General features: G+C 43.2%; 1 protein-coding gene across 2 annotated transcripts; it reads left to right on the top strand.

Annotated features, from left to right (window-relative positions):
• The first annotated feature begins 144 nt into the window (after positions 1–144).
• Positions 145–27,289, top strand: ssbp3a (single stranded DNA binding protein 3a). Of its 2 annotated transcripts, XM_027158277.2 has the most exons (18): positions 145–298; positions 1,656–1,728; positions 2,230–2,291; positions 2,540–2,624; positions 17,013–17,102; positions 18,318–18,392; positions 18,888–18,947; positions 19,044–19,098; positions 19,259–19,332; positions 19,996–20,081; positions 20,415–20,463; positions 20,564–20,599; positions 21,662–21,725; positions 22,207–22,277; positions 22,397–22,460; positions 22,542–22,570; positions 22,793–22,894; positions 23,624–27,289. In XM_027158277.2, exons 1-18 carry the CDS (start codon positions 243–245, stop codon positions 23,651–23,653), a joined length of 1,161 nt encoding a protein of 386 aa, XP_027014078.1. In that variant the 5' UTR covers positions 145–242; the 3' UTR covers positions 23,654–27,289. The 2 variants fall into 2 exon arrangements, with proteins under 2 accessions (XP_027014078.1, XP_027014080.1); XM_027158279.2 differs by lacking the exon at positions 18,318–18,392.
• Positions 27,290–27,344: the final 55 nt, after the last annotated feature.

The raw sequence follows: 27,344 nt of genomic DNA, 5'->3' as shown, positions 1-27,344 counted from the left end.
AGATCAATTTGATCAACTAAAATTCCTATTTAGTTTCTGTTTTAATTTTCGTGCACAGTGCGAATCTTCTGTCCTTTTGTAATCTATTTATTTATTTATTTTGCATTACAGATTCATTCAGTTTGTAACTCGCGAACAGATTGGTCAAGCCCACTGTCAGTCACGTGGTGTCTGGTAAAGTCCCTCCCACCGCTCGCGCTCTGACTCGTAGCCGTTGCCTAGGAGCGCCTGAGAGCGCAGTCATGTTCCCCAAAGGGAAAAGCGCGGCGGTGCCGTCGGACGGACAAGCTCGGGAAAAGTAAGCGATAAAACTCTTTATTTTTATATTCTTTATTCAGGGATGAAGAGAACATCTAGCTGCTGTTGTGCTGGTTCATTGTGTCCGCCTGGTTAAAGCTTATCAGAGCGGGAAAGTGAATTAAAACGCGGTATGTTGTTGCTCTGTGTTTGTAGTAGCTACTAAAATGTTACCTGAGGTACTGCGTCCTAACGTACTGTATAGTGTGAGCGAAATAGTACGTATTGTCAGATACAGGTCTGATTTAGCCTACTGTTTAGTGTGTGTGTGTGTGTGTGTGTGTGTGTGTGTGTGTGTGTGTGTGTGTTTAGTAGTGTAGTGTGTTCTAAAGCCTTTGGCTTGTGTTCTCTCTCTCTCTTTCTCTCTTTCTCTCTGTCTGTGTCTCTCTCTCTGTTTCTCTCCCTGTCTCTCTCTCTCTCACACACAAACTCTCTCTCTCTCTCTCTCTCTCTCTCTCTCTGTTTCTCTCCCTGTCTCTCTCTCATACACAAACACTCTCCTCACACACAAACTCTCTCTCTCTCTCTGTCTCTCTCTGTCTCTCTCTCACACACAAACTCTCTCTCTCTCTTTCTGTGTGTCTCTCTGTCTCTCTCTCACACACAAACTCTCTCTCTCTCACACAATCTCTCTCTGTGTCTCTCTGTCTCTCTCTCACACAAACACACTCTCTCTCTCTCTCTCTCTCTCTCTCTCTCTCTCTCTGTGTGTGTCTCTCTGTCTCTCTCTCACACACACAAACTCTCTCTCTCTCTCTTTCTCTCTCTCTCTCTCTCTGTGTCTCTCTCTGTCTCTCTCTCTCACACACAAACTCTCTCTCTCTTTCTGTGTGTCTCTCTGTCTCTCTCTCACACACAAACTCTCTCTCTCTCTCTCTCTCTCACACGATCTCTCTCTGTGTCTCTCTGTCTCTCTCTCACACACAAACACACTCTCTCTCTCTCTCTCACACACACACACACACACACACACACACACACACACAAACTCTCTCTCTCTCTCTCTCTCTCTCTCTATCTCTCTGTGTCTCTCTCTCACTCTCTCCATCTGTCTCTCTCTCTCTCTCTCTCTCTCACACTCTCACACACACACACACACACACACTCTCCCTCTCTCTGTCTCTGTCTCACTCTCTCTCTCTATCTATCTCTCTCTCTCCCTCTGTCACTCTCTCCCTCTGTCACTCTCTCCCTCTCCCTCTCTCTCCCTCTGTCTCTCTCTCCCTCTGTCTCTCTCTCCCTCTGTCTCTCTCTCCCTCTGTCTCTCTCTCCCTCTGTCTCTCTCTCCCTCTGTCTCTCTCTCCCTCTGTCTCTCTCTCCCTCTCTCTCTCTCTCTCTCTCTGCTTTACCTGTTGCAGGTTGGCGTTGTATGTGTACGAGTACCTGTTACACGTCGGGGCTCAGAAATCAGCACAGACCTTCTTATCTGAGGTAAATAATATTAATCACAACTGGACTTGTATGAAATATGTGTCGTGTCTAAACGGGATCTGAAGCCTTATTTTATTGTAAATATTTTATATTGTAAATAAAAAACAAAAACAAAAAACGATGCACTTTCTAACCAGCACGTAAAGAAGTTGTGGGATTACGTCACCACCGTGAAGGGGTGGGGCTTATTTGGTTGAGAGCCAGTCTGAGCTGACTCGTAAAAAGTTATTGGTGCATCTTCACCTGTCATTTTATTTATTATTATTATTATTATTATTATTATTATTATAAAAACTTTTTAATTAAATTAAGACATCACATTTGTGCTATCAGTGCTATGTTATTGTAATGTAATAATATGTAAACATATTATAAATGTTATTTAACATGATATATCTTTAGGCTGCGTTTGTATATTGTACGTTTTTACATCCTTTCCTGAGAGGCATTTCCGAATCTTGTGTAAAACAATATCTCACTCCGCTGTCTTGTTTTCTTCAGATCAGATGGGAGAAGAACATAACGCTGGGAGAACCACCAGGCTTTCTCCACTCGTGGTGGTGGTGAGTCAAACTCAGTCCAGTTCTCATCCTTATCCTAGCTATTCGCTTTTATTTCGATTTCATCTGACGCTAATTCAGTAGCCGTAGTCACAGATGTTTATTATCGTATTCCTGGAAAAAACGTCGTTCCAGAGTAACGGGCTTCAGAAGGACGTGTAGAATATTGTAGGAGATGAAGCGGAATCTTGTAAGAAGATACCACGACGTACCTGTTGGAAACGCTCATTATTTTATTTATTTATTTTTAGCGTATTTTGGGATCTCTATTGTGCTGCGCCAGAAAGAAGGGACAACTGCGAACACTCCAGTGAAGCCAAGGCTTTCCATGACTATGTGAGTGCTTTCTAACTTTCCTGTTCTGATTTTACACCCAAACTTCATGCAGCATGTGGCCTTCAAACTGCGTGTCCGAATCTCTACTCTGATTGGTCCGAAGGTGTTGTTTAATCTTCTGTAACAGCAGCTCTAGCAGCAGCACAGTTATGTTTTTGAACATTTAAGGACGGAGTCTCGTTCAGTAATAAATTAACATTATATAAAGAATTGTTGTACAACTGTTGGCAAATTACTGTGGCATAAGAGGAATAAAACACGTCATGACGTCACATCGGTCATAACGGTAACTCGGCTTCATCACACCGACACGTTGTGGATTATTTTCCAGTAACAGCGCGACATGGAGGGGTTTATTCCTTAAAAGACACTGATACAGTCATGTGCATAAATCGTGGCCAAAAAGTGGCCACGCAACTTGGACCTTGGATTTTTCTCGGTTTTATGTAAATTAGAAAAGTTATGATGCAATTTTCAAATGTTTCTCTGTGTTTAGTGTTCGGACCGTGCGGTATATAATGATTCATTTACATTTATGGCATTTAGCAGACACCCTTATCCAGAGTGACTTACAACTGAGGTTTAAGGGAGCCCAGCAGTGGCAGCTTGGTGGACCTGGGGTTCAGACCCATGACCTTCCGTTCAGTAGCCCAACACCTTAACCACTGAGCTACCACATCCCCACAATATACATAATGATTCAGTCAGTCATTTAAGACATTTGAATCCGATCATCACCGAAACCTCCGGGAAACCCCGAGACGCCTTTTAACCCCATTTGTGGGCGCGTCCGTGTCACATTCGACAACCAGCCCGTACTGAGTCTGGCACAGTCACAGCAAGATTAAAAACAGCATGCAAAATCTGTCACCGTCTTTTGCATACAACAACCGAAAACAAGAAACAACACAAACACAGAGCCGATTTGAATCCTGCTTCAATCCGTCTAACCGGAGATGCGTTAAATGGTACGTTAATAAACAGGGTTTTAATCCAAATGAGCATGTGAACAAGGTTCTATGTTGCTTTTCTGTTTCTCTGAACCTTAAATATCAGAGATTAATCATAAACTCCTAATTTTCCAGTAAGCACTAGGAGGCTTTAGATAAAGCAGAGCAGAACATCAGAGTTTTTACTTCTCTCTTCCCATGTTATCGGCCCTAAGGCCAGAGGTTCGTATCACGGCATGGCAGAGAGCCCCAGAGGTTTGACAGATAAGCTCCAGCTGACTGTATATCGGGGTTTAAAATGTCTTATAATGTTCAGTACAGAATTTAAGCTCCTCTAGCTTTAAGGCAGCGAGACTCTGGATACAGACATGTGTTGGTGTGGACGTTACAGCTGCATCGTATTTCTAACACCACGGTGACATTCACACCGCCAGAACAATACGAGAGCAAAGAACAAGGTGTTCTGCAAAACAGCGATTAAACAGGGTTTGCTTTCAGAGCTGTAGATACATGAGCGTGTGATCGGGCTCATGGCTTCAGCAACTGTGTATAATGATTTCAGCTTCAATTTATTAGAGATTACAGGTATTTGATTCTTAATGTATCCTTCTTCCTTTTTTTTGTATTTACTTTGTAAACAAGTGTCAGATTTTTATTTATTTGTTTGTTTATTTAATTTTTGGTTGTAGCAATATATTGATAGTCTCTCTCTCCACACCTAAATGATTCAATTTGATTAAATTTATTTTATAGAGCCTTTAACAAGTTCCTATTGTCTCAAAGCAGCTTCACAGAAACAGAAGAGAGAGAAAAAGAAATAAATATATAATAATAAGGAGAATAAAAATAAGTGAATATATACAATTAAAGTTTTAAAATAAACTTTAATTGGAAAAAAAAGCATACTTTAACATACTATATATTTATCCCTAATGACACTTTTTTGGTTAACGTTACTTTTGACGGCTTTTTCGCTTCCACGTCGGTCATAATCTATGAAAAGACAATTTTTTTTTTACTCCCTTTTAAAGCCTCAGCGCTTGTTACAGGTCCTAATGTTGGTGTTCGTGCAGGAGGAAATATCCTGGGGAATAACGTATAGAAACCGTCTCCACAAACACGACGGTCAGATACGCTGGTGTAGAAAACACATCTGCGTCATCTGGCCAATCAGAATCCAGAAGTGACAGTGCGGCCTTCCAGGAATAAAGAGGTGATGTAGGCACCTTGGCGTCTCTGTAGGGTTATTTAATAAAGTCGTTGGTTTTATTTTTTTTCCCCTCCAGGCTGCTGTGGCCCTTTAAGCCAGAAATAGCTGTCGGAGTGTCGGATGGGGATCGGTGCGGGGGAGGGGAGACGCGAGGCCTGATAATGGCGAGGTTAGCTCGAGCGTTTTAGCTTTTTAACCCTGACGCAGCAGGCAAGGAGGGGCATGGAGACCCCTGATATACCCTATACTGTCTTTTCCAGCACTAAGCCAGCACCGATCAGGTCTGTGTCACAGCAGGGGAGGATTTATTTACTTTTGAAAGTAGTTCCTTATTTAAGTAGTTAAGACCCATCACTGAATGTAAATAAAGCTAACGTCAGGATGACGTCTACACTGTTCCTCTCGGTTTCCTGCATCACTGGCTGCTGCTGCTGACCGTCCGAGTGTTCAAATTTTAGACTTTAACACTTCCCCTCAGTTTCCACATCATCAGATATTGTCCAGCCATTGATTTTTGTCTCGGCACTCGGATAACGCGAGGCCCGCGTGTATTCGGGAACGATCTGTGTAAACACCGATTAATGGCCTCGATCAATCAAAGTTCTGTGTAAGATGACACACAGGAAGTCCGTGTGTGTGTGTTTGAGTGAGTGAGAGTGGGGTCTCAAGAGATTCATCACTCTATTTTTATCTGTGTTTGTGTGGTGACATCAGAGATACGCCATGGCTGTGAAAGGCTTAACCCTTGAGGAGTTTCTGTTTGCGTGTGTGTCTGTTTGTGTGTTTTGGGTGGGTGTTTGTCAGGGGGATGGTGCTGATAAGGACACACTGTGTGTGTGTGTGTGTGTGTGTGGTAGAGATGGCACAATAGCATTTTTTTCAGCTTCTGGAAATGAAAGCAACCTTGCTATGGTAACTTAGGTGGGCGTGTATCAACTGTTTGTGGGCGTGTATCAACTGTTTGTGGGCGTGTATCAACTGTTTGTGGGCGTGTATCAACTGTTTATTTTAATGTTTGTATCTTTCGGTCAACTGTTTGTGTGTGTGGGCGTGCACTGTCCACTGAATTAGCTCTATCTCTGTTATCTCTATATTATGTCTATTCCTTCCTTCCAAGTGTTATATTTTTACTCACATTTGAGGTCTTATAACAAATAGGAACTAAACTCTTTAACTCTAGTGTGGCCGAACTTGAACCCACCCCTCCCCCGGGTGTGTGCGCGTGTGTACGTGTGCGCGTGTGTACGTGTGCGCGTGTGTACGTGTGCGCGTGTGTACGTGTGCGCGTGTGTACGTGTGCGCGTGTGTACGTGTGTGCGTGTGTACGTGTGCGCGTGCGTGCGTGTGTACGTGCGTGCGTGTGTACGTGCGTGCGTGTGTACGTGCGTGCGTGTGTACGTGCGTGCGTGTGTACGTGCGTGCGTGCGTGCGTGTGTGCCTGTGTGCGTGCACATGATGGAGGTTTCTAGGACAGTCATGCAAAATGAAAATTATTAAACACAAGACAATGTGATGAGTTTCATTGTTCAGGGTTAAAGAGACGGTTGTAAAACGAACGTCGGTGCCTGTGGCGTGTGGCGTGATGGAGACAAAGGGTATCATATCACACCATATTGTTTGGTCATGGTGTAAACAAGAGGCTTCTGAAAGGCCGTGTCGGCGTTGTAGGCTGTGTGCAGGTTCACTCTGCTCTGCCAGTCGAGCCTGGGGATTAGTGAGGGAATGGAGAGAAGAGGAAGGAAGTGAGTCGAGAGAGAGAGAGAGCAAGCGAGAGAGTGTTACTGGAGGGCAGAGAGCAAGAGAAAGGACGATGGGGGAAGGGTTGCTCAGATGAGCACTTTTCTCTTTTTTTTTTTTTTTTTGTCTGCGCATGCTGCGAACAAACAAAACAATATGTAATGTGATGTGCAGCTCTGATGTTTTTAAAAGCAGTAATGCTAGTTCAGGGAAGTGCATGTACATGTTTGAGGTTGTGTGTGTGTGTGTGTGTGTGTGTGTTGGGTTGGGTTAATTATCTCACTTGCTCACTGATAAGGGCACTCTTGGCTCAACATGCCAATTGTGTGACTGCGCAGGCAGTCGTCTATGTTTTAAGTCTTAACTATTTCAGGAATTTCCTTCTCTCTCCCTCTCTGTCTCTCTGTCTGTCTGTCTGTCTGTCTGTCTGTCTTTCTCTTCTTTAAACGGAACAGCTTGGCTGTTGTTTTCCAGGCCGAGATAGAGTTAGAGGTGGAGGGTGTGTGTCCGTGTGTACGTGAGTGGTGGAGGGAAGGAGGGGGGGTTCGGAGCAAGAGCGCTCGAGTCTGTAGGGGGTTGGAATGCTGCGCTGCGCTCTCGAGGCCAGGCCGAGGATTAGAGAGCCAATGTTTTGCCCAAATTCCTCATGATATTGTGGATCTTCGGGTTTGGAAATGTCTGGACCGTCGCTCAGCTAGAGAGAGAGAGAGAGAGAGAGAGACGTTCTGTCCCTCCCGAGCCGAGCTTCTTCAAGACGGATTAGTTTGGTTTACATTCCACGATTTAATCTCCACTTTCCCCCCAAAAGTCCCTGGAGTAGCGTTTCACTGTTTCACTCTTAACACAAACCCCAACACTGAATATTGTTCATCACTAAATTTCACTCGATTCGTTCATTGCTGTCAGGATCAGATCCATCGGGTCTTTTAAACACACCGTTAGATGTATTTTTTCCGACCCAGTCGAACAGACTCCGCCCCAAGCTGCAGTCGTGCTCCTGGTTCCAGACCACAGAGTTCTAGTGCTGAGATCTCAGAGAGTTCATCAGGAACGAGTTCGTTAACTATGTGGTCTATTAGGTGTGTGTGCAGATTGAATCTGTAACCGTGGGTCGCTGCAGAAACCGTGAGCTAAAGACAAAAGAATTTCATCCCCCATTGTGTCACCTGTGTGTGATATGGTTGCTGTGGTAACGCTAGAATTCTGGGATGTGATCTGAGTTGTCTGCTCTGGAAGTGTGAGTGCACGCTCCGGTTAATCCCTGCACTGCACTGCTGACTGGACTGAACTGGTCTGGACTGGTTTCTGAACTAGACTAGATTCTGAACTGGACTGGTCTGGACTGGTTTCTGGACTAGACTAGATTCTGAACTGGACTGGTCTGGACTGGTTTCCTGACCTGCTTGTTTCTGGTCAGGATAAGACTGGATACTGTTCTGAACTGGACTGGTATCAGACTAGATAAGTCAGTTGACTGTTCTGAATTCTGGTCTGGACTGGTTTCTGGACAGGTTTAGACTGGTCGGGACTGGTTTGGGTTCAGGACTGGTGTGAAATTCAGCAGTGCATCACATGCCATTGGCGAACAACTCGCTGTTTCTTTGTGAGCAATAATGCAGTACAGTGTGACAGATTTAGACTCGTCTCCTCTAAACAAGTTTCACATCAACTACAAAACCGTCCACGTCGATATTTTTCGTGAGAGAAGACGTTCCGTGTACGGACGACTACGGCACGCAATCTGTTTGGCAAGCTGTGGTGCCGAGAACGATTTTTTATCGCTTTTACTCTGACGACAGACAGGATGTTCGACACGGTGGAGACTAGAGAAGAAAATGCAGACAACGAGCCAGCATTAAAAAAAAAATCAGCTGACATCAGCAACCCAGCCTTGTCCATCACTCAGAGATCCACTCCAGTGGAGGTTCCTCACAGCGGTGTGAAAACAAGGCTAATAAATATTTTAGCATGGTTCTGCTGAAGCTCCACCTCCTCTCAGTTCTCATTGGTTACCTTAAATCACAGTAGTTTGAAAAGCAATAAAATAAAATCTAGCTAGCTGAATAATCCTTTTCCAGTTTACGTCATCGTATTCACACGATCGCAGAAGTATATCAGCCTGCGACCTCTCCGTCTCAGCCACTCACTTTAAGGACCTTCGTTTTGCATTCTGCGGTTTAATTGCCGCTAATGGCGCTTTTATCGGAAGGTCAATTGGACCGGGGCATGTGAGCACACGCACAGCCTCGGCTCTCCACAAGCTAATTGCTCAGGCCACTCGGGCCGTCCGCGAGCCCTAAAGAGTCTCTTCATACACAAGAGTTTCTGAAAATAGAATAAGAGCTTTCGGTTCAGATGTATGTCGTGAACCTCAGACCATTTCCGTTTGAATCATTTATGGGGAAAGAGAAACATGGCTATATGCTTTTTATTAAAAAAATCTGCAAATATTAAATATCAGCCCTTTTTTCTGATGGACAGATGGACATGTAAACCTCTAAGCTGGGTTTCTGCAGGCACTGGAGACTCAAGGCTGTGAAATTGGGTGGTGGAGGAAATGTTCAGCGCACCGACAAATAACATCATCATTAGTTCATTATTATAAAATTTTTTTTGTTTGTTTCTCGAGAATTTGATCTCGCCGACGTCTCAATTACATCTCGGACGTTTTAGCGCTATTCGGTCGTCGCGGTTCTTCGGTAGACACGAAGCCACACGGTTCCCGTGAAATGAAGTGGTTCCACAGTGAGCGGCGAGCGTGAGATGAGTCACAGCTCTGAAGAAGCGAAAGCCGAGATGACAGACAGCCCTTTCAGCTGGAGGGATAGAGAGTTGGGGAGATAGAAAGAGGGATGAGACAGAGTGCTGAGGAAATAGCAGGGGAAGCCAGTGGAGGAGGCAGCAGATGGAGAGAAAGCTTCTTGTTTGAAGTTTTTCTTTCTCTCACTCTCTCTCTCTCTCTCTCTCTCTCTCTCTCGATCTGCTCCTCCTTCGTCTCTCAGGACCAGCTGTCAGGAGCCGTTAGACTTACAGCGTATCACTTTACAGCAAAACAATGGAATAATCGAACTGTTGACACTAATGCTTTTTGGGTCTTGTTCACCAATCTGTTCCATGATTCGTGTGCGTGTGTGTGTGTGTGTGTGTGTGTGTGTGTGTGCGCGCGTGGGGCTTCTGCACAGTGTCAGTCCTCTGTGTTTGTTGACGTCTGCACCAGACTAGTGTTCTCCAACAACACGATCATTATTAACCCTCGTTGTAGTTGCTGAGTTTAATGATGCGCAGGTCGTTCTGTTCTTTAACGGAGTCTCGTAAGGTCCCGACCTCTGACCTCTGACCTCTCAGCCAGTTTCTCTATCTCTGTGTGCTCTCTTCTGTCAATCATTAACACAACACCATGGAAACTGAGCAGCAGCTCCATCTTTAGCAGCTGACAGGAGGAGGGACCACCAGGAGTCCTGTCTTTTATACCACACACACACAATCTCCCTCCCCTTATCAATTGTATTCAAGCTACTTTATTGGCTTGACAAACAGCAGCACATTTGTATTGGCTAAACACACACACACACACACACACACACACACACACACTCGTCTTACTATTCTCTCCTCTCTCTGTCTCGATTTCACTCACATTCTCACCTTATAATCTCTCTGACCACATTCACACACCCACTCATCCCTCCATTTACAAATCCACACTCTCTCTCTCTCTCACACGCGCGCACACACACACACACACACACACACACACACACACACTAGCTGTGTGTCCATTATTCACTCATCCTTTAACCCCCAGACTCTCATCCTGCCTGATGTCACACATTGAGATGGCGTCAGGAGAAGGACTTTGTTACCAGGCAGATGGCACTCATTCGCTAGCTCCATGGAGATGGACGAGTGTGATCCCTCACTCCACGTTTACACACCCTCCACCCCCCCCTCTTCTTCTTTTACCACGTGCAAAGTAAACGTGTAAATAAGCAAACCAATAACACCTGTCCCCCGAGGGAGAGACGGTGGAGACACAGCAGGCCTATTTTGGCTGCTAAATGAGTGCTCGCTCGGTAAAGCCTGCTCGCGGACTCATCACCAGAAATGATATCGGATGCTTTAATGACGCTACAGGGTGCAGTTTATTTTCTCATTTTCCATGACATGCTTTGATAGCGGCTGCATCCAATGCTGTCTTTTTTACGCTGCTCTGTAAAGTGTGTCTGTCCTTATGAGACAATCTTTCAAACGTACACAAAAGACCCGTTAAAGCGGTTAATGTGATAAAAATCGCTTCACTGCTGTTTCGCTGTGATATGATGTAATGCAGCAGTAATAAAGTGTCTGTACAAAATGCAGGAGGCCACGCCCCTTTAATGTGACTGATGGACAGAGGACACGAATCCTTCACTGTGACCGTTAGACAGAGGCCACACCTTTTTTACTGTGTCTGATTGACAGCAGCCACACCTCCTTTTACTGTGACTGATTGACGGCGGCCACACCTACTTTACTGTCACTGATGGACAGAGGCCACGCCTCGTTTACTGTGACTGATGGACAGAGGCCACGCCTCGTTTACTGTGACTGATGGACAGAGGCCACACCTCTTTTACTGTGACTGATGGACAGAGGCCACACCTCTTTTACTGTGACTGATGGACAGAGGCCACACCTCTTTTACTGTGACTGATGGACAGAGGCCACGCCTCGTTTACTGTAACTGATGGACAGAGGCCACGCCTCGTTTACGGTGACTGATGGGTGGAGGCCACGCCTCCTTTACTGTCACTGATGGACAGAGGCCACACCTACTTTATTGTGACTGATGGACAGAGGCCACGCCTCATTTACTGTGACTGACGGACGGAGGCCTCCTTCATTAAGATTGACAGACACATAGGCCACACCCCTTTCACAGATTTCTTTCTCAGGCAGTTCTATATATTAACAGACCTGTTGTAAAAAATCAGCCGCGGTCGAAGTGAATATATTATTTCTCTCACACCAGGTACACGAGTTGTTGTTATTTTTGAGGTCCGCACTCGTTCAGGATCCTCATTTAATCATGTGGCAAGGTGAAGTGAGCTTAGTAGCCATCTGCAAGGGGATCTCATCAGGACATAAGGAGATGAGCTGTGGACGGACGGATATGACCGTCAGGATGAACAGCGCTCTGAGAAATATCTCTCTCTCTCTCTCTCTCTCTCTCTCTCTCTCTCTCTATTTTTGTCTCCATCTCTCTGTGTAGCTCTGACATTTTTCATTTCCCTCTCTCTCTTTCTCTCTCTCTCTCTCTCACTCGTCTGTCGTCTGTTCTTCTTTCTGCCCCATTTCTATTTCCTGACCGCAACACGGCCACTTTCGCGTATTTCACTTAACATTTTCTCAGGTTGGAGAAAAAGAGCGAAGGAGAACATCGCTAACGTAACAAATACACAGATAAACACGTGACTGCTCTCTGCTCCTTTCAGCTGGCAGCGTTCGCAGTAACAGCGTAGACGTCTAATTCGAGCTGGTAAACCACAGACCGTGGGCACGGCCCGAGCAGGAAATGGAGGCTGCATGACATGTTGTTTAGACTGTTTCTGGTGGTGCCGAGTGGCCCTGGGCTGTGAGCTTGCTCTTCCTCACTCCATAGGGGTTTGTGATGGTCTGATAAGAGTGATTGATTAAGGAAGCTGGAGAGAGTCGTGTTTTTTCCCCCTCCAAGAAGGAAGGAGGCTTTTTTTTTTTTTTTACTCCTGCTGTTCTCCAGGAGACTTTACAAGCTGATAACACCAGACTTGTGTTCTGTGAGGCGGAGGTTCTCCGGGGGGTTTATTGTGAGGATCTGCTCCGTATTCTCATGCAGATACACTGCTTCAGCTCCATCGCTCTTCTTTTTTTTTTTTTCTAAATAAAGTCTGGGGGTCGCCTTTAGATGCAATATACAGTGTTTTTAAAGGTAGTCAGATATAAATGGCGTAGCTAATGCCTGAGCTCCTCCATCTTGTTCACGGGCATCAAAATAAAGCATTAAAAAGTAATCGATAGTGATATCGGGGCTGGGCAATATGACGAGATCATATCGATATCATGATAAATAAATAAGTTGACAATATATTTACCTGAGATATTGTGTGTGCTATTGTACTTTTGTTTAATATCAAGCTATTTATTAAAATGTCTTCTAGTATCGCAATATGATGGTTTTTTTATGGTAAAGAGACATCAACATTTAGGAAAGGAGTCTCCAGTGTCTGAGGTAAAGCCAAAACGTTTAAGGAAGGGAGTTTTTACACTTTCTGCAGTTCCTCTGTAAAACAAGAAGCTGCACTTTATTCATTTCAAGAAGAGGAAAAAAAGGACAGCGAAGGAACGACCGTTTTGCGGACGTGAAATTAAACGCGACTATAAAAGGATAAAAAGTACAACATGACGAACGTGAGCAGTAAATAAAGATTTTTTGGCAGATTGCTGTGGTGTAAGCGGAATAAAACACACTGTTACAACACAACAGTGTTTTAATCCCTACTTAAAAGCAGCAAGCAGTCAACAGAAGACAAAAAAAACGATAACGTAGGCTTTAGGAAGAAGGGAAAAAAGTTTCAGTGCATTAAGGAGCATAAAGAACCACATCCTGGAAATAAATGAAATTAAATCTCTCTAGAGTCATTAGGGTTTTTTTTTACATCCTGACAGAAGGGTGCTGAGTTGTTCTGATTGTTAAGCAGATGTTCCGCCTTATTTAGAAACTCGTCTAGCCACAGATGGATTTAGAGCAGCGAGCCTCGGGCCGTGCACCAAACCTGCAATCCCTCTTTCAGGAGATGTCCTTTTCTTATGAAAATGTCCTCTGTCAGTCCTCCGCCCTTTTCCTGCTCTTTACGCTTCACCCAGCAGGTCATGTCTCTGTCTGTCTCGGCGAGCTGAAACTCCTCATCCTCACCACATCCATCCGGCCCGGTAATCACCGCTCCAGGTCAGAACCTCTCCGGCGTGAGTTAACGGAGGGTTTATCCCACTGACTTTTTGTCCCACTAGTCTTTCAGACCAACCTAATCTCACCCGGATTCTCTCGTTCACGCCGCTCGGACACAAAGAGGATTACGCCGGCCCAGAAAATATGTCCCTCTGTGGCCTCGTTCATGACCGCCAGAGGATTAAACTTCACTAGAGGAGCGTTTTAAAGAACTTCATACTCGTGTCTAAATGTTATTCTTCTTCTAATCCGGTCTCCAAATAACGACTTGTACTTACTAAATTGTTTGCTAATACTCTGTTGTGTCACTTTGACCCCCTCCACCGACCCAAGGCGACTGGATTACAGACACGGAAAAAAGTGGCTTTAACATTTCAAACGAAAACAATTCCATTCCGAATCCGACGTTCAGTACAAAACAGTAGAGCGCAGTACACGTGGGAGCTCCAGCTGGGCTACGTCATCCTGCCTGAAAGATTCACTTTCAGCTGATTTAATCTCCCGTCTGCGTCACAGAGCTCAGACTCGCTCGCTAAAGAGCGTGAGCGTGACATAAACGTGAGCGTGACATAAACGTGAGTGTGACATAAACGTGAGCGTGACGTACACGCCATGTCTTAACCTTTCGCCAGTTAGCGCACACAGCACGGTTTGGCACGCAGCCCCGAATTCTCGAAAACATACGCCATCACACGAGATGAGAACTGAGAAGATCTGCACCAAATCATGAGCTTTAAATAAACTCTGAGCAACAGTTTAAACTTTCACTCGATCCGTGTACGAGCGCAGAAGCACCAGTTCCTACACCAGCAACATGCTGCAAATTCCTTTCCTATTAAAATCCAAACCACAAAAAATTCACAAATGTTTTATACAAATTGACTCCTGAAGTTTTTTTTTTTTTTATACCTCACTATTTATACCTCACTACAGTAACATTTTATTTTTCTTAAACTGTTAAAAGATTTGACTAAAATACAACACACAAGTTTAACGAACTTTCTGCGCTTCAAAATTAAACCTTGAAGGCCGAAGGTCGTTTTTTTTAACCTTCAGCTCCGCCTTCTGAGCCACGCCTCCTACCCGAATCTATTACAGGGCGGAGTGACAGCAATAAGCTTCCTTCAGTCGTTCGCTCCATGCCGTGTTATCACCTACCTCCTGATAAAAGAGGGAGCTGTAACAAGATGAAGCTCTTAGAAGGATTGGAGCTTAAGACGCTGCTCCACCTGCTGTAAGTCTCTGAAATCCTGACCTTTGTTCTAATCAGATTTTATACCCGGGGTTTTGGATTGAGCTCCAACTCGAGCCAACACGGGAGATTATAAACTCTCGGATGCACCAAATAACCCCCTGAGACTTGAACTATGCTTTCTTTTCTTTCTTTTTTTTTTCTTCTTCTGTGTTTCTTTCCTTTTCTTTATAAACACAGCCCGATCGTCGCATCCAAACCAAAACCGGGCTTAAAAATTCCTGCCAAATTTACAAAACCTTTTCACCGTAGTCGTCACGTATGATTTACAAACGCCAAGTTTCTCCAGCTTTACATTCACAAACCTCCGTACATGGCAAACGGCTCACAGAGAGCAGACGGCAAAATGACGACTAAACAGTGGAAATGTGAAGAGTGTATCAGCTACCAGACACACACACACACAATCTCCTCCTCTTCTAGGGTGCCATTAGTTTTATGCCAATTGAGCAAATTTTCTTATTGATCTGTGTTACATTAATGATTCTCCTTATATATAAATATAATGAAGCTGCCGTTGTCACTGACAAATAATATGTAGAGAGCAAGTGGAAGGAATTGTGTTCCCCACAGAGAACATGCACCACACACACACACACACACACACACACACACTGACGTAATCAGGGAACTGAGGGGCTTCAGTACTGACGTTAAAGCTCACGAACGTCTTGATCCACAGAGGTGATAAGGAAAGACAAACATACGCAGCTCAGTATCTCTGCTTGCATTGCTAAGAGACTCTACTGTACTGTTTCCTGTAATCCGATCACGTTGCCGGTGATTTCCGATGGTCGTGTATCGTTACGCAATTAAAAAAAACTAAAAAATTTCCAGACTGATTCATAACTACAGGAGTGGCAGATGTTAGATACAACACACACTCTTCATCTCCATGGCAGACACGTTAATAGAATCACCGAGCGATCATCAGCGTCCGAAGTGCTGGCCTTGCACGAAAACATCTAGCGCTGTCAGAAAAGCTGCCCATAATCCTAAGCGACGTTCACCGTAATTGGCTGTGATTGATTAGAAGCCTGGAGAAAAAAAAATCGCCCTCTCGTTAAGAAGACGAGAGGTCTCCGACGAGCCCGCGAGCACACATTTCCGCTATCGATTTTGCTGACGCTTACGTTTTTAGTTCGTGCGGAATAGTTCGACGACAGGGCAGTTGAGAAAACAAGCTCAGACCAAATGATATAATGCGTGGGTTTTTTATTTTACATAACGATCTTGTATTCCTTCATATGAGTAACTAAGTGAGACTGGAAACAAACATCATCTGAATCAATGAAATCTAATGAATCGAGTAAATTGAATGAGTCAACCGAGTCAAATGGATCAAAGGAATCATCTGAATCTAACGAATCTAGTAAATTGAATGAGTTAACGGAGTCATATAGATCAAATGAATCCTCTGAATCAATCAAATCTAACAAATCAAGTAAATCGAATGAGTCAACCGAGTCAAATAGATCAAATGAATCATCTGAATCAATTAAATCTAACGAATCAAGTAAATCGAATGAGTCAACCGAGTCAAATAGATCAAATGAATCATCTGAATCAATTAAATCTAATGAATCGAGTAAATCGAAGGAGTCAAATAGATCAAATGAATCAAACGAATCATTTCAGGAATTATTTCCTGTTTTTAAATAAATACAAAGCATTTTCCTTCTATTGTATAAATAAAGGGGGCACGGTGGCTTAGTGGTTATCACGTTCGCCTCACACTTCCAGGGTCGGGGGTTCGATTCCCAATGCCTTGTGTGTGGAGTTTGCATGTTCTCCCTGTGCCTCGGGGGTTTCCTCCGGGTACTCCGGTTTCCTCCCCCGGTCCAAAGACATGCATGGTAGGTTGATTGGCATCTTTGGAAAATTGTCCGTAGTGTGTGTGTGTGTGCCCTGTGATGGGTCGGCACTCCGTCCATGGTGTATCCTGCCTCGATGCCCGATGACGCCTGAGATAGGCACAGGCTCCCGGTGACCCGAGAAGTTCGGATAAGCGGTAGAAAATCTGTGAGTGTGAGAGTGAGAGTGTATAAATAAACATGAGACCAGAATAATGAAGTCGGACGAATCAGACAAATCGAACGTATCAGCGATTCAGCGTAAGGCTTTCACATTTAAATCTCAAACACAACTAGGACAAATTGGATGCATCAAAGACAAGAAATCTGGAATTAGCTGGTTATAATCATTACAATCGAAAAAGTACACGGCGAATATTAGGACTGCTGATTTAAACGTTCTGTCTGCTGTCTTTCCACAGAGTGCAGCGGCGGCTCCGAGCCCCGTTCTGGGAAACCTGCCACCCGGAGATGGCATGCCAGGTGGGCCGATGCCCCCCGGATTCTTCCAGGTAAGCCTTTATCCTGCACCTTTAATAACCGGCGTCCATCAGCCTGCGGTGTCGGGCAGTCAAACATCAGGCTATCACTTGTGCCTCACCTCCTTTCTCTTTACTCCTAAACACACATGCGCACACACACGTGCCATCCGTTTTGAGCCGGCACACACAGAGGGGCCATTATGCCTCCGCCTCTGGTTATCCGCCAAGCCCCCGGCGTCCTCCGGGAGTCAGTTTGATTACGACCATTAGGCGCTAATGGCAGCCACCATTGGAGCACTCTCGCTTCACAAAGTAGGGCTACTATTACCGCGCTGCTCGTAAGAGACGAGCAGAGTCGCGCAGCAATCGTGCAAATGTGTTTGTGTCAACTGCCAAGCCTCTGCAGCATCATATAACTTCCTGTTTCCTGCTTTACAGAAACGATTAGGTGTCAGACAAGGCAGAGGACTCTGAGCAAAGCAGCATCGAAATATTCCTGGATATGTTAGATGATGGATTAGAAAAACCTTCTGTAGAGAAGGAGATGGCATTATAGCCTGATAATAGAATCTCACACACTCTCGTGCACACACACACACACACACACACACACACTCAGCGCCGTATGTTCCACCCAAGCACGGCCCATTATCCCAGTGTGGAGCCATGCATCAGTGGACACGCTGTGAAATGTGAAACAAGGCCAGTTAAAGATCCTAAGTTCAATAAAACACCGCTACTGCCCTCTAGTGCTCACGTCCTTCACAGACTCCATGTTTGTTTTTTGTTTTTAAGAGAAAAAACGTATCATGAAATTTTCGCACGTTTGCATAAATAATGCTTTCACCGACTGACCAGCAGTCAGATTTTTTTTTACACACTCGAATACTCGACGTAATATTTAGCATCTCCGAGTTGTCATGACGACCCCTCGGTTCCCTCAGACACTTTTAATTAATAGTTTATTAATGATATATGACTGATAATTAACTTATTAATATATGCGATTGTTAATTGTTAAATTCAGTGTAAATTTGAACTCTTCTATATGTGTAGAAAAACGTATGTGATGAGTTACTCATCAGTGTAACATCGCTGCTCCTCACCACTCAGACCTGCATCTCAGACCTGCAGACGCTCATCCATCTGCTCTGTGTTTGCTTCTCATCGCCGCTAGCGTGGTTTCTGCTGTAACTTCCTGCTTCTTTTCTTTCTCTTCCTCTTATGCTGCTGCTGCTGCTGCAGGGTCCAACTGGCTCTCAGGCTTCACCTCATTCACAGCCTCCACCTAACACTAACATGATGGGAGCTCATGGACAGGTAAACACACACACACACACTCTTACACTCACACTCTCACACACACACACACACACACTCTCTCTCACACACACACACACTCTCTCTCTTACACACACACACACTCACTCTCACACACACACACACACACACACACACACACAAACGCTTTCTGTCTCTCTCACACACACACACACACACACACACACACACACACACTTTCTCTCTCTCTCACACACACAGACACACCCACACACACACACCACAGTTTCCTTTCCCAGCATGTACTTGCAGGATTGTGCGTTCACTCTTTCACTTATTTTTGCTTTTTATGTTTGTCTTCATCTGTTACTTCAGTGATTTTTCAGGCATTGTGTACTTTTTGTACCTCCTGTTTGTGAAGCTCCGACAGCTGCATTGGGATATATTTAATTACTTTTTCTCATCATCATCGTTGTTGTTGTTGTTGTTGTTGTTATTATGAGGTATAGTTATTCTCTGTCTTTTGCCCCACAGCCGTTTATGTCCCCACGTTACACAGGAGGACCTCGGCCGCCCATCAGGATGACTAACCAGGTCGGTCGGGTTTGTTTTTTGATTCAACATTCAGTAAAGAGAAGAAAAAATAATCGCTAATATTTTCGCTGTCACTTTCTCTTCATCTCTCTCCAGCCTCCTGGAGGTCAACCTTTACCTCCGAATGTAATAGACCCCACACGGCCTCCAGGTACCCAAAGATCCACCCAAAAACAGCATGAAGTCCTTCAGACTTCATTAGAAATTGAAATCACTGTAGTCACTTCTACAATGTTTTCTTATGAACCGTTACTACCTTTGAATATCGTCTCACGATGCGAAGTACACACACAAGTTGTGTTTGTTTACAGGACATCCGAATCTGGGCCCCATGCAGAGGATGAACATGCCTCGAGGGATGGCACCCATGGGACCCGGACCACAGGTTCGTCCCTCAACAATCACCTTCCACCTGCTTTAATTAATTCCAGTCACACTTTTTATCACATCCTGTACTTCCTGTACACCGAGGTCCAGTCTCCGGATCCCATCACTAACATTAAGAAGACCTTTTAAACACAAAGCGTCCGCTCTGGACGAAGAGAAAACCTGAACTGGAATTATAAATAGATTGTAATCTTCTACCTTTTCTAACTAACGTGTTCTCTCCCTCACTTTCTCTCTCAATCCCTCTCTTTCTCTGTCTGTGTGTATGTGTATCTCTCTCTCTCTCTGTGTATGTCTCTCTGTCTCTCTCTTTCTCTCTCTCTCTCTCTGTCTGTGTATGTGTCTCTCTGGCTGTCTGTGTGTCACTCTTTCTCTCTATTTCTCTCTTTCTGTCTCTTTCTCTCTATTTATCTCTCTCTCTGTCTGTGTGTATGTCTCTCTCTCTTTCTCTCTGTCTGTATGTGTCTCTCTCTCTTTCTCTCTCTCTGTCTGTGTGTATGTCTCTCTCTCTCTCTCGCTTTGTCTCTCTGTCTGTGTGTATGTGTGTCTCTCTCTCTTTCTCTCTCTCTCTGTGTATGTGTCTCTCTCTCTTTCTGTGTGTGTGTGTGTGTGTGTGTGTCTCTCTCTCTCTCTCTCTCTCCCTTTCTCTCTCTCTCATCAGTCAGATCCGTGGTTATCGTTGCAGAACTACGGAGGTGGGATGAGACCTCCAAACTCGATGGGCTCCAACATGCCAGGAGTCAACATGTAAGCTTTTAATATTCAAATATGCTCATTAATTATTCATTAGGCACCGAATTATATACTTCTGCCAGATAAGCAAACATTCTCGATTGTATTACGTTACGATCAGCAGTGAAAAAACAAGTTTATCATTGTTACAGAAAAAAAAAGTGCTGGCACTGGAGACTCCTTCCATTTCTGTTAAATTATCTCTTTATCTTTAGAGAAAACTTCACCCCACCTTTTAACCTGTGTGTGATTAATGTATCAGCCACCATGCGAGTCTCTCTGAAGGTGCTGTTGCCATAGAAACCGAAACGTAACGACTTTTGCCCTTGTTGTTATTTTGTCATTCAGGGGACCAGGAACCGGTCGACCGTGGCCTAATCCCAATAACGCCAACACGGTAAAAACTGCTTCCTGTCATTCAAGTGTCCGAGAGATCTTAGCTACACTTTGATCCCCAGTTCATTAAAACATTTAATCGGATCGATGATGTTTTTCAGATTCCGTATTCGTCTTCCTCTCCGGGCTCGTACGTGGTAAGATATTTTGTCTCGGTTGTGAAACTCGCAGATAAAATAAAAGTCTTTAACAAAGCAGCAAAAGGCAAGCAGACAGGAAAAGGAAGATTCAGTTGACTTCAGAGGAGGGAACATTTCTGAAGAAAGAATGGATAGAATCAGATAAAACATCAAAGGAACATCAAAGGGATGCTGAAGAAGGGGGTCGTAATTGTCTGGGCTCACACCCCAACCTCAAAGGCCCGAAGTTATAAAGTTCTGGATGCCGGCTGCATTTCGTGACGCCGTATAAACACTCGGTTTTAACATCACACAAACTTCACACCTAGACACCGTGTTTAAATCCTAAAGTCACATGATTTCTGTTTACAAACTCATTTCAGTGATCAGCAAAGAGTGCAAGAGGAAATCAAACTGCCCTCAGACCCCTGAATCCGGTTTGTCATCCGTCTGAAATGAATTCTCTCGCGACGTCATAACGAAAGAAAAATAGTACAATTATGTTTTATAAAAAAAAAAAAAAAATTATATAAAACAATTTACGTAAAAAAAAAAATCATCCAATTTTATTTATTTATTTATTTATTTATTTGAAAAACATCAGAAATTTATATTTAGATGTACGACGGTCATTTTTATTATTATTTTTGTACTGATTAAAAAAAACAAATCGGGGAAAAAATTTAAATACAAAACAATGCGTGTTAAAAATCTATTTATTTGTTTATTTATTTGTTTGTTTATTTGTGTATTTTGTTAGATATAAAACTGCTGTCAGACCCCCAAATCCGGTTTATCGTCCGTCCGTTCTTCCTTATAAGAGCATAAAAATGTTTCGCCGAGAAATGATTAATCGTCTCGAACCCTAATGAACTTAGGAACAGGGAAAAAATAGCAAGTAAGTTTTTTTGAGGAACAGTCGCTCATCACCGCTGATGTGAGAAGAGCTGAGATGAGATTAAATACAGGAAGGAAGCAGAACAGTCTTTGAGGGTCAGAGGAACACTGTGAGCGCTTTACTTATGGTCACACTGTCCGTCTGTGATGTTCACGATGTGGTCCCTCGTTTGTTTGGCTCAGGGTCCACCAGGAGGCTCAGGAGGAGGCTGCCCACCAGGAACTCCCATCATGCCAAGTCCAGCAGGTGAATCCCACTTACCACTGAACAGGAAGCTCGTGAGCAGCCGTTTTGATTTGACGTCACTTACTGAACTCGTGGTTCGGGAGACCGTCCCTTTAACAGGGCAGAGATTTAAAAAGTAGTCAGAGTTACATCTTTGATTTATGCATAGATTTATTGTCATACCATAATCCGAAGCCGTCAGATATTTATCCTGACGCCTTCATCCAGCCTGATCAACTTTCTAACCGGCTCACAATATGAACGTCTAGTCTTTAAGTGCTAGACAACAACTAGGGGGCAGAATAGAGGAAATTATCACAAGTACTTATTTATTTACTTACATGACAAAGCTAAAAATTATGCGATTTCTGCAAAGGATTTGAATGTTTTATAGAAGTAGGGTGAAGACATATTTTGTTAAAAAAAATGCTCACACACACACACACACACACACACACACACACACACTTCTCAACATGCTTCATTACAATCTCTTCCTCAGATTCGACTAATTCTGGTGACAATCTGTACACAATGATAAACTCCGTGCCACCAGGAGGGAACAGGTCCAGCGTGAGTCCCGTTTTAACTCTGATCCTCCCGAGCGTTTTAACATAACGAAATAAAAACCCTTTTCCTTAGCAGGACCGTTTTTCTCCTTCGTTCACGTCGTGTTTTTCCCCGTCCTTCAGTTCCCGTTAGGTCCAGACGGCCCCATGGGAGGGATGGAGCCTCACCACATGAACGGCTCGTTAGGTAAAACCGCTCGTTAACGCTAGAACTCTCTGAAATTAAACAGCGTGTGATGTTACTCATTTATTTGTATTATTTCTCTAGGCTCCAGTGATCTAGACGGGCTTCCCAAGGTAAACATCCAGCCATGTCGTGTCCCGATCTCGTAGGGAAATAATCAAGCACAGAGCGACGTAACAAAACAGACGCGTTCGTCTTCGTCTCCTGGAGCATTGATTATTTTCCTACAGCAGCACGTCACGAAGCGCTTTATTCCCCTTATAGACTTTATTTATGTGTGTGTGTGTATATAACAGTTACACAGTTTACACCTGTTTCCTTCCCCTCACCTGCAGAATTCTCCCAATAACCTGAGCAGCCTGAGTAACCCGCCCGGCACGCCGCGGGACGACGGAGACTTAGGAGGCAACTTCCTGCACACTTTCCAAAACGAGAACGTGAGTAAAACACGTGACAGTCACGTGTATCACTAACACGTTCATCTTCTCACTCATTCACTCAGATTCTTTATCCGATTCATGTCTACCGTCTGCCTCGAGAATTATTGGCACCCCGTTACAGATGGGCTAAAAATAAATAAGGGGGTGGGGGGTGTCAGGGTCGATGAGAGTAATCTGACGTGAGGCTGTTTGAAGAAAAATAAAAGAAATGAAAGAAAAATTGTATAATTGTTTTATTAAAAAATTATATAAAAAGATTTAGGTAAAAAAGCATCCAATTTTCTTTAAAAAAAATAAAATCAGAAATTTATATTTATATGTTTCAAAGGCCATTTTATATTATTATTTTTAAACTTGATTAAAAAACAAATCCGAAATATATATTTTTAAATACAAAAGAATGCATGTTAAAAATGTATTTACATATTGTGTAAAAAAAATATATTATTTTTTCAATGATCTAAATTGTATTTGTTAACACAGTTTTTATTTATTTACATTTTATTTATTTTTTACTCGTTTGTTTGTTAAAATATTGCCTTGATTATTTCTTCATGCTCTTATTTACTTACACATACGTTCCTCTCTTCACATTGTTACTGACTTACTGGTTTATTTATTTATATCTATCTATATATTTATATATATCGTTGTCTCCCCGTCACGCACCAGTCAATTGCGTTCAGTCTTAGTGACGTGTTCATTTTTGTTTTGTTTTATTATCAGTATTCCCCGACGATGACCATGAGCGTGTGATCGGCGTCACGGCTCGCTGGCGGCTCGACGACACACCAAGAAAATCCGCACACAGCCAGAGAGTGACTTCAGTCTCGCAGCAGCGAGACATCCATCAGATTAACAGCCCTGACGTGTAGCGCCACGCGTCCGACACGGACGTCACCACTCGCTCGTCTCAGCTGAGCGCTTCTCTTTTCTACAGTCATGTTTTCACCTTCGTTTTTTAAATTATTATTACTATTATTATTATTATTATTACTACTATTATTATCTTCATCATCTTTTATCGGAAAGTCAGAAGACGTGTTGCTCACGATGTCGGCTGGATCTTTAACTGAAAGAGTTTAAGGAAACAAACTGAAACGAAATGAAAGAACCGGACAGAATTTTTTTTCCGTAACATTCCTGCAGAGTTTCAGCCGCGTCTTCGTCCACGACGTCGACGCCGACGACTTCGGCGACGCTTTAACTCCACGTTGATGTCAAATAAAGCCGATTTTTCCACACGGGACAGACAGAGGACCGTCGGGAAACGTTTTTCTTCCTTTATTTAAGGGTTTATTTTGCCAACTTTATACACACACACACACACACGAATACACACACAAACACACACGCGCACACACACATGCACACTTAAACACACACACAGAGTAGTCAGACTTTTGTGTTTTAGAGTTTTACAATTATTGACTTTTATAGTCTTGTGATTCGGCTCGATTTATTTTGCTCACCGTCTTTAATTAAGAATCGATTTTTTAAATTTTTTTTTTTTTTTTTTTACTTTTCCTGCCGCTTGCTAACGAGTTATCTAACGAGCGTCTGTAGTCTAGAATCGCTCGTCTTTAATCGGGTCTCGTCTCAGATTCACCGGATTATTTCCCGTGTGTTCAGGAGCCAGTCGAACACGACTGCTGGTGGTTCAGTCACTGTTACATCACAGAAACCCAACACTTCCTGTCCGGGGTTTTGTTTTTGTAGCTGATTAGGTCACAATCTTGCAATCAGACCGTTAATATCCTCCCACTTTAACTCTTTCATGCCGCTCTGTTACACAACAGGAGTAAAACTATAATATTTACTATAAGGATTTGTATTTTTCACTTCAGGATCATTAGTGATTAGTTAATGGTGGTTAACTTCAAAGCTCCTTAATACAAATATGGACTAAAAACTAGGGATGTACCGATACCAGAGTTTGCCAATATCGGCCGATACCGATCCGATATCTGTGTTCTTTTCTACCTTTAACACTAAAGAATGTAAACAACACGTTTAGTTATTAAGATTTATTTGTTTCTGGCAAAGAAATACAAAAATGCCCATTTTACTGGATGAAAAATGAAAACACAATAAACCTAAAAAAGTATTAATGCAGCAGCAAACAGAACTTTAAACAGTTAGTGGTATAACAATCTAAACCATATGTACTGCAATTATTTTCTGAAGAAAAGGCAATACTTTAAAGTGAATCTTATATTAAAACTCTTGAAACACGATGTAAAGTGTATTAAACAGTAAACCTCACACCCGAATGAGCCACATGTTTAACGCGCTGAGGTCAACGGAAAGGACGCCTGCTAAACCTGTCTGTCTGTCGCAGGCGGTTGTGCGACATATTACCTATAACATTTATTATATTTATTTACATTAATGTAATTTAATATACAAGTGTATTTTTCTTATAAGTTCAAGCAGTAGTTAGTTAATTGACATTATTCAACCACCACGGACACGGGCGTCGGTAGTAAATAAAAAGTGGGCGTGTCCTGCCCCACCCACACATATAATGGTTCCGACGCCCATGGATTTCAGGCAGCAGCAGCGTGGTCAGTGCTGTAGGTAAAACACGGCATGGAGTTTCATTTATTAGGACATTCCTCAAGCGGAATGGATTCGACTGGCGGCGCTCTGAAAAGTGCGATACTCATGACCACGGGTATCGGGTTTGGATCGGTCGCGCACCACCGATACCCGATCCACTCAAAATGCTTGGATCGGCGCCGATACCGAACCAAAATATCTGATCGGTACATCCCTACTAAAAACAATGAAAGTTAAATGACAAATTACTAAATTCGTTCAGTAAAAATGTCAATTCTGACCTACTGTTAAAAGTTAAACAGCTGGCTATAAAAACTCAAATTTCTGTAATTAATCTAATCGACATTTCCACAGAATAAATTTATTATTATTATTATTATTATTATGAAAACATCAGCCAATTATTTCTAGCCAGATTATTTACCCGTTTGAAGCTCATCTCGCTCTACTGACAGATCTTTAAGTATAAAGTCTCTCTAAAAAAAAGATGCAAAATTACAAATCAAACGAAAAGAAAATGACATGCAATTTTTTGTCCCCCTCGTCATCGGTAGAGAGAATAATTTGTCGTGCTCACGTGTTAACGACGTGTTACATTATAAATCTGCACGCGTGTGACGAGCGTCTGTTTGTCTCAGAACGACACGGTTCCTCTTTACTCCGTGTAAAGTTACGTTTATACGTCACCGTGCAAAAGTTCCAGGCAGGTGTGAAAAAATGCTGTAAACAAAGAAGGCTTTCAAAAATGGAAGTGTTTAATATTTATTTTCATATAGGAACAAAAGAGAAATCTAAATCTAATTAATATTCGGTGTGACCAGCGTTTGCCTTCAAAACAGCAGCAATACTTCTAGCTACACTTGCACAGAGTTTGTGAAGGAACTCGGCCGGTAGGTCGTTCCACACATCTCGGAGAACTAACCACAGATCTCCTGTGGATGTCGGCTTTCTCACATCCTTCTGTCTCTTCATGTGATCCCAGACACACTGGATGATGTTGAGATCAGGGCTCTGTGGGGGTCGTGCCATCGCTTCATGCTGGTTTGAAGGCAGAAGGCAGTAACACCGAATATTGACTTGATTTAGATTTTTCTCTCGTTCACTTTGCATTTTGTAAGTTGACAGAAATAAACATTCATTAATTATATTTCTGAAAGCGTTCTTTGTTTACACCATTTTTTCACACCTGACTAAAACCTTTGCACAGTTCTGTACGTCGCTCCGTCATCGGCTTCTCCGTTTCCTGTGTAAAAAGACAGATGAGAAATCACGGCTTCACCTCGGACGTCGTAGACGACTCTTACCGCTTCCACAAAACCTTCTTAAACTCGTTACTATGGAAGCCACACCTCCTCCTCTTCTGACCAATCAGAATGCAGAATTCAGGCAGGAAACGGGTTTAAATTTGGGTTTTATTAACGACTCTCTTCTCAGGAGACCGAATGGTTTTTGGGTTTTTTCCTTGACCGAACCGATCTCACGGCTTTTCCCTACGGCGCGTTTAAATCTGATCTGTTTTGATAACTTTATAAAAAGAAAAAAGAAATCAGTTTGTTTTACATCTCAGATATCTGCTCTGGACACACACACACACACACACACACACACACACACACACACACACACAGACATACACACAGACACACACTCACAGACACACACACACGTTGCTGTATAATATTTTTCTGCTCTGTTTATTGTTTACGTTGTTCCTCAGAAGCACAGCTACACTGAAACGATGACTGATTAAATTATTTTATTGCCCATGAAACTGATCACGAATGCAAACCTTCTTTCTGCCTCTTCTCAAAATAAAGGTGTATAAACAGATTCCGGCGTTCGATCTTTCCTCGGCTCGAGCAGAACAGCTGAAACGCTGCAGGAT

The sequence above is a fragment of the Tachysurus fulvidraco genome, chromosome 22 (assembly GCF_022655615.1).
Source record: "Tachysurus fulvidraco isolate hzauxx_2018 chromosome 22, HZAU_PFXX_2.0, whole genome shotgun sequence".
Taxonomy (NCBI): domain Eukaryota; kingdom Metazoa; phylum Chordata; class Actinopteri; order Siluriformes; family Bagridae; genus Tachysurus; species Tachysurus fulvidraco.
The sequence above is the reverse complement of the archived record's forward strand: the minus strand, read 5'-3'. Positions and strand labels throughout refer to the sequence as shown.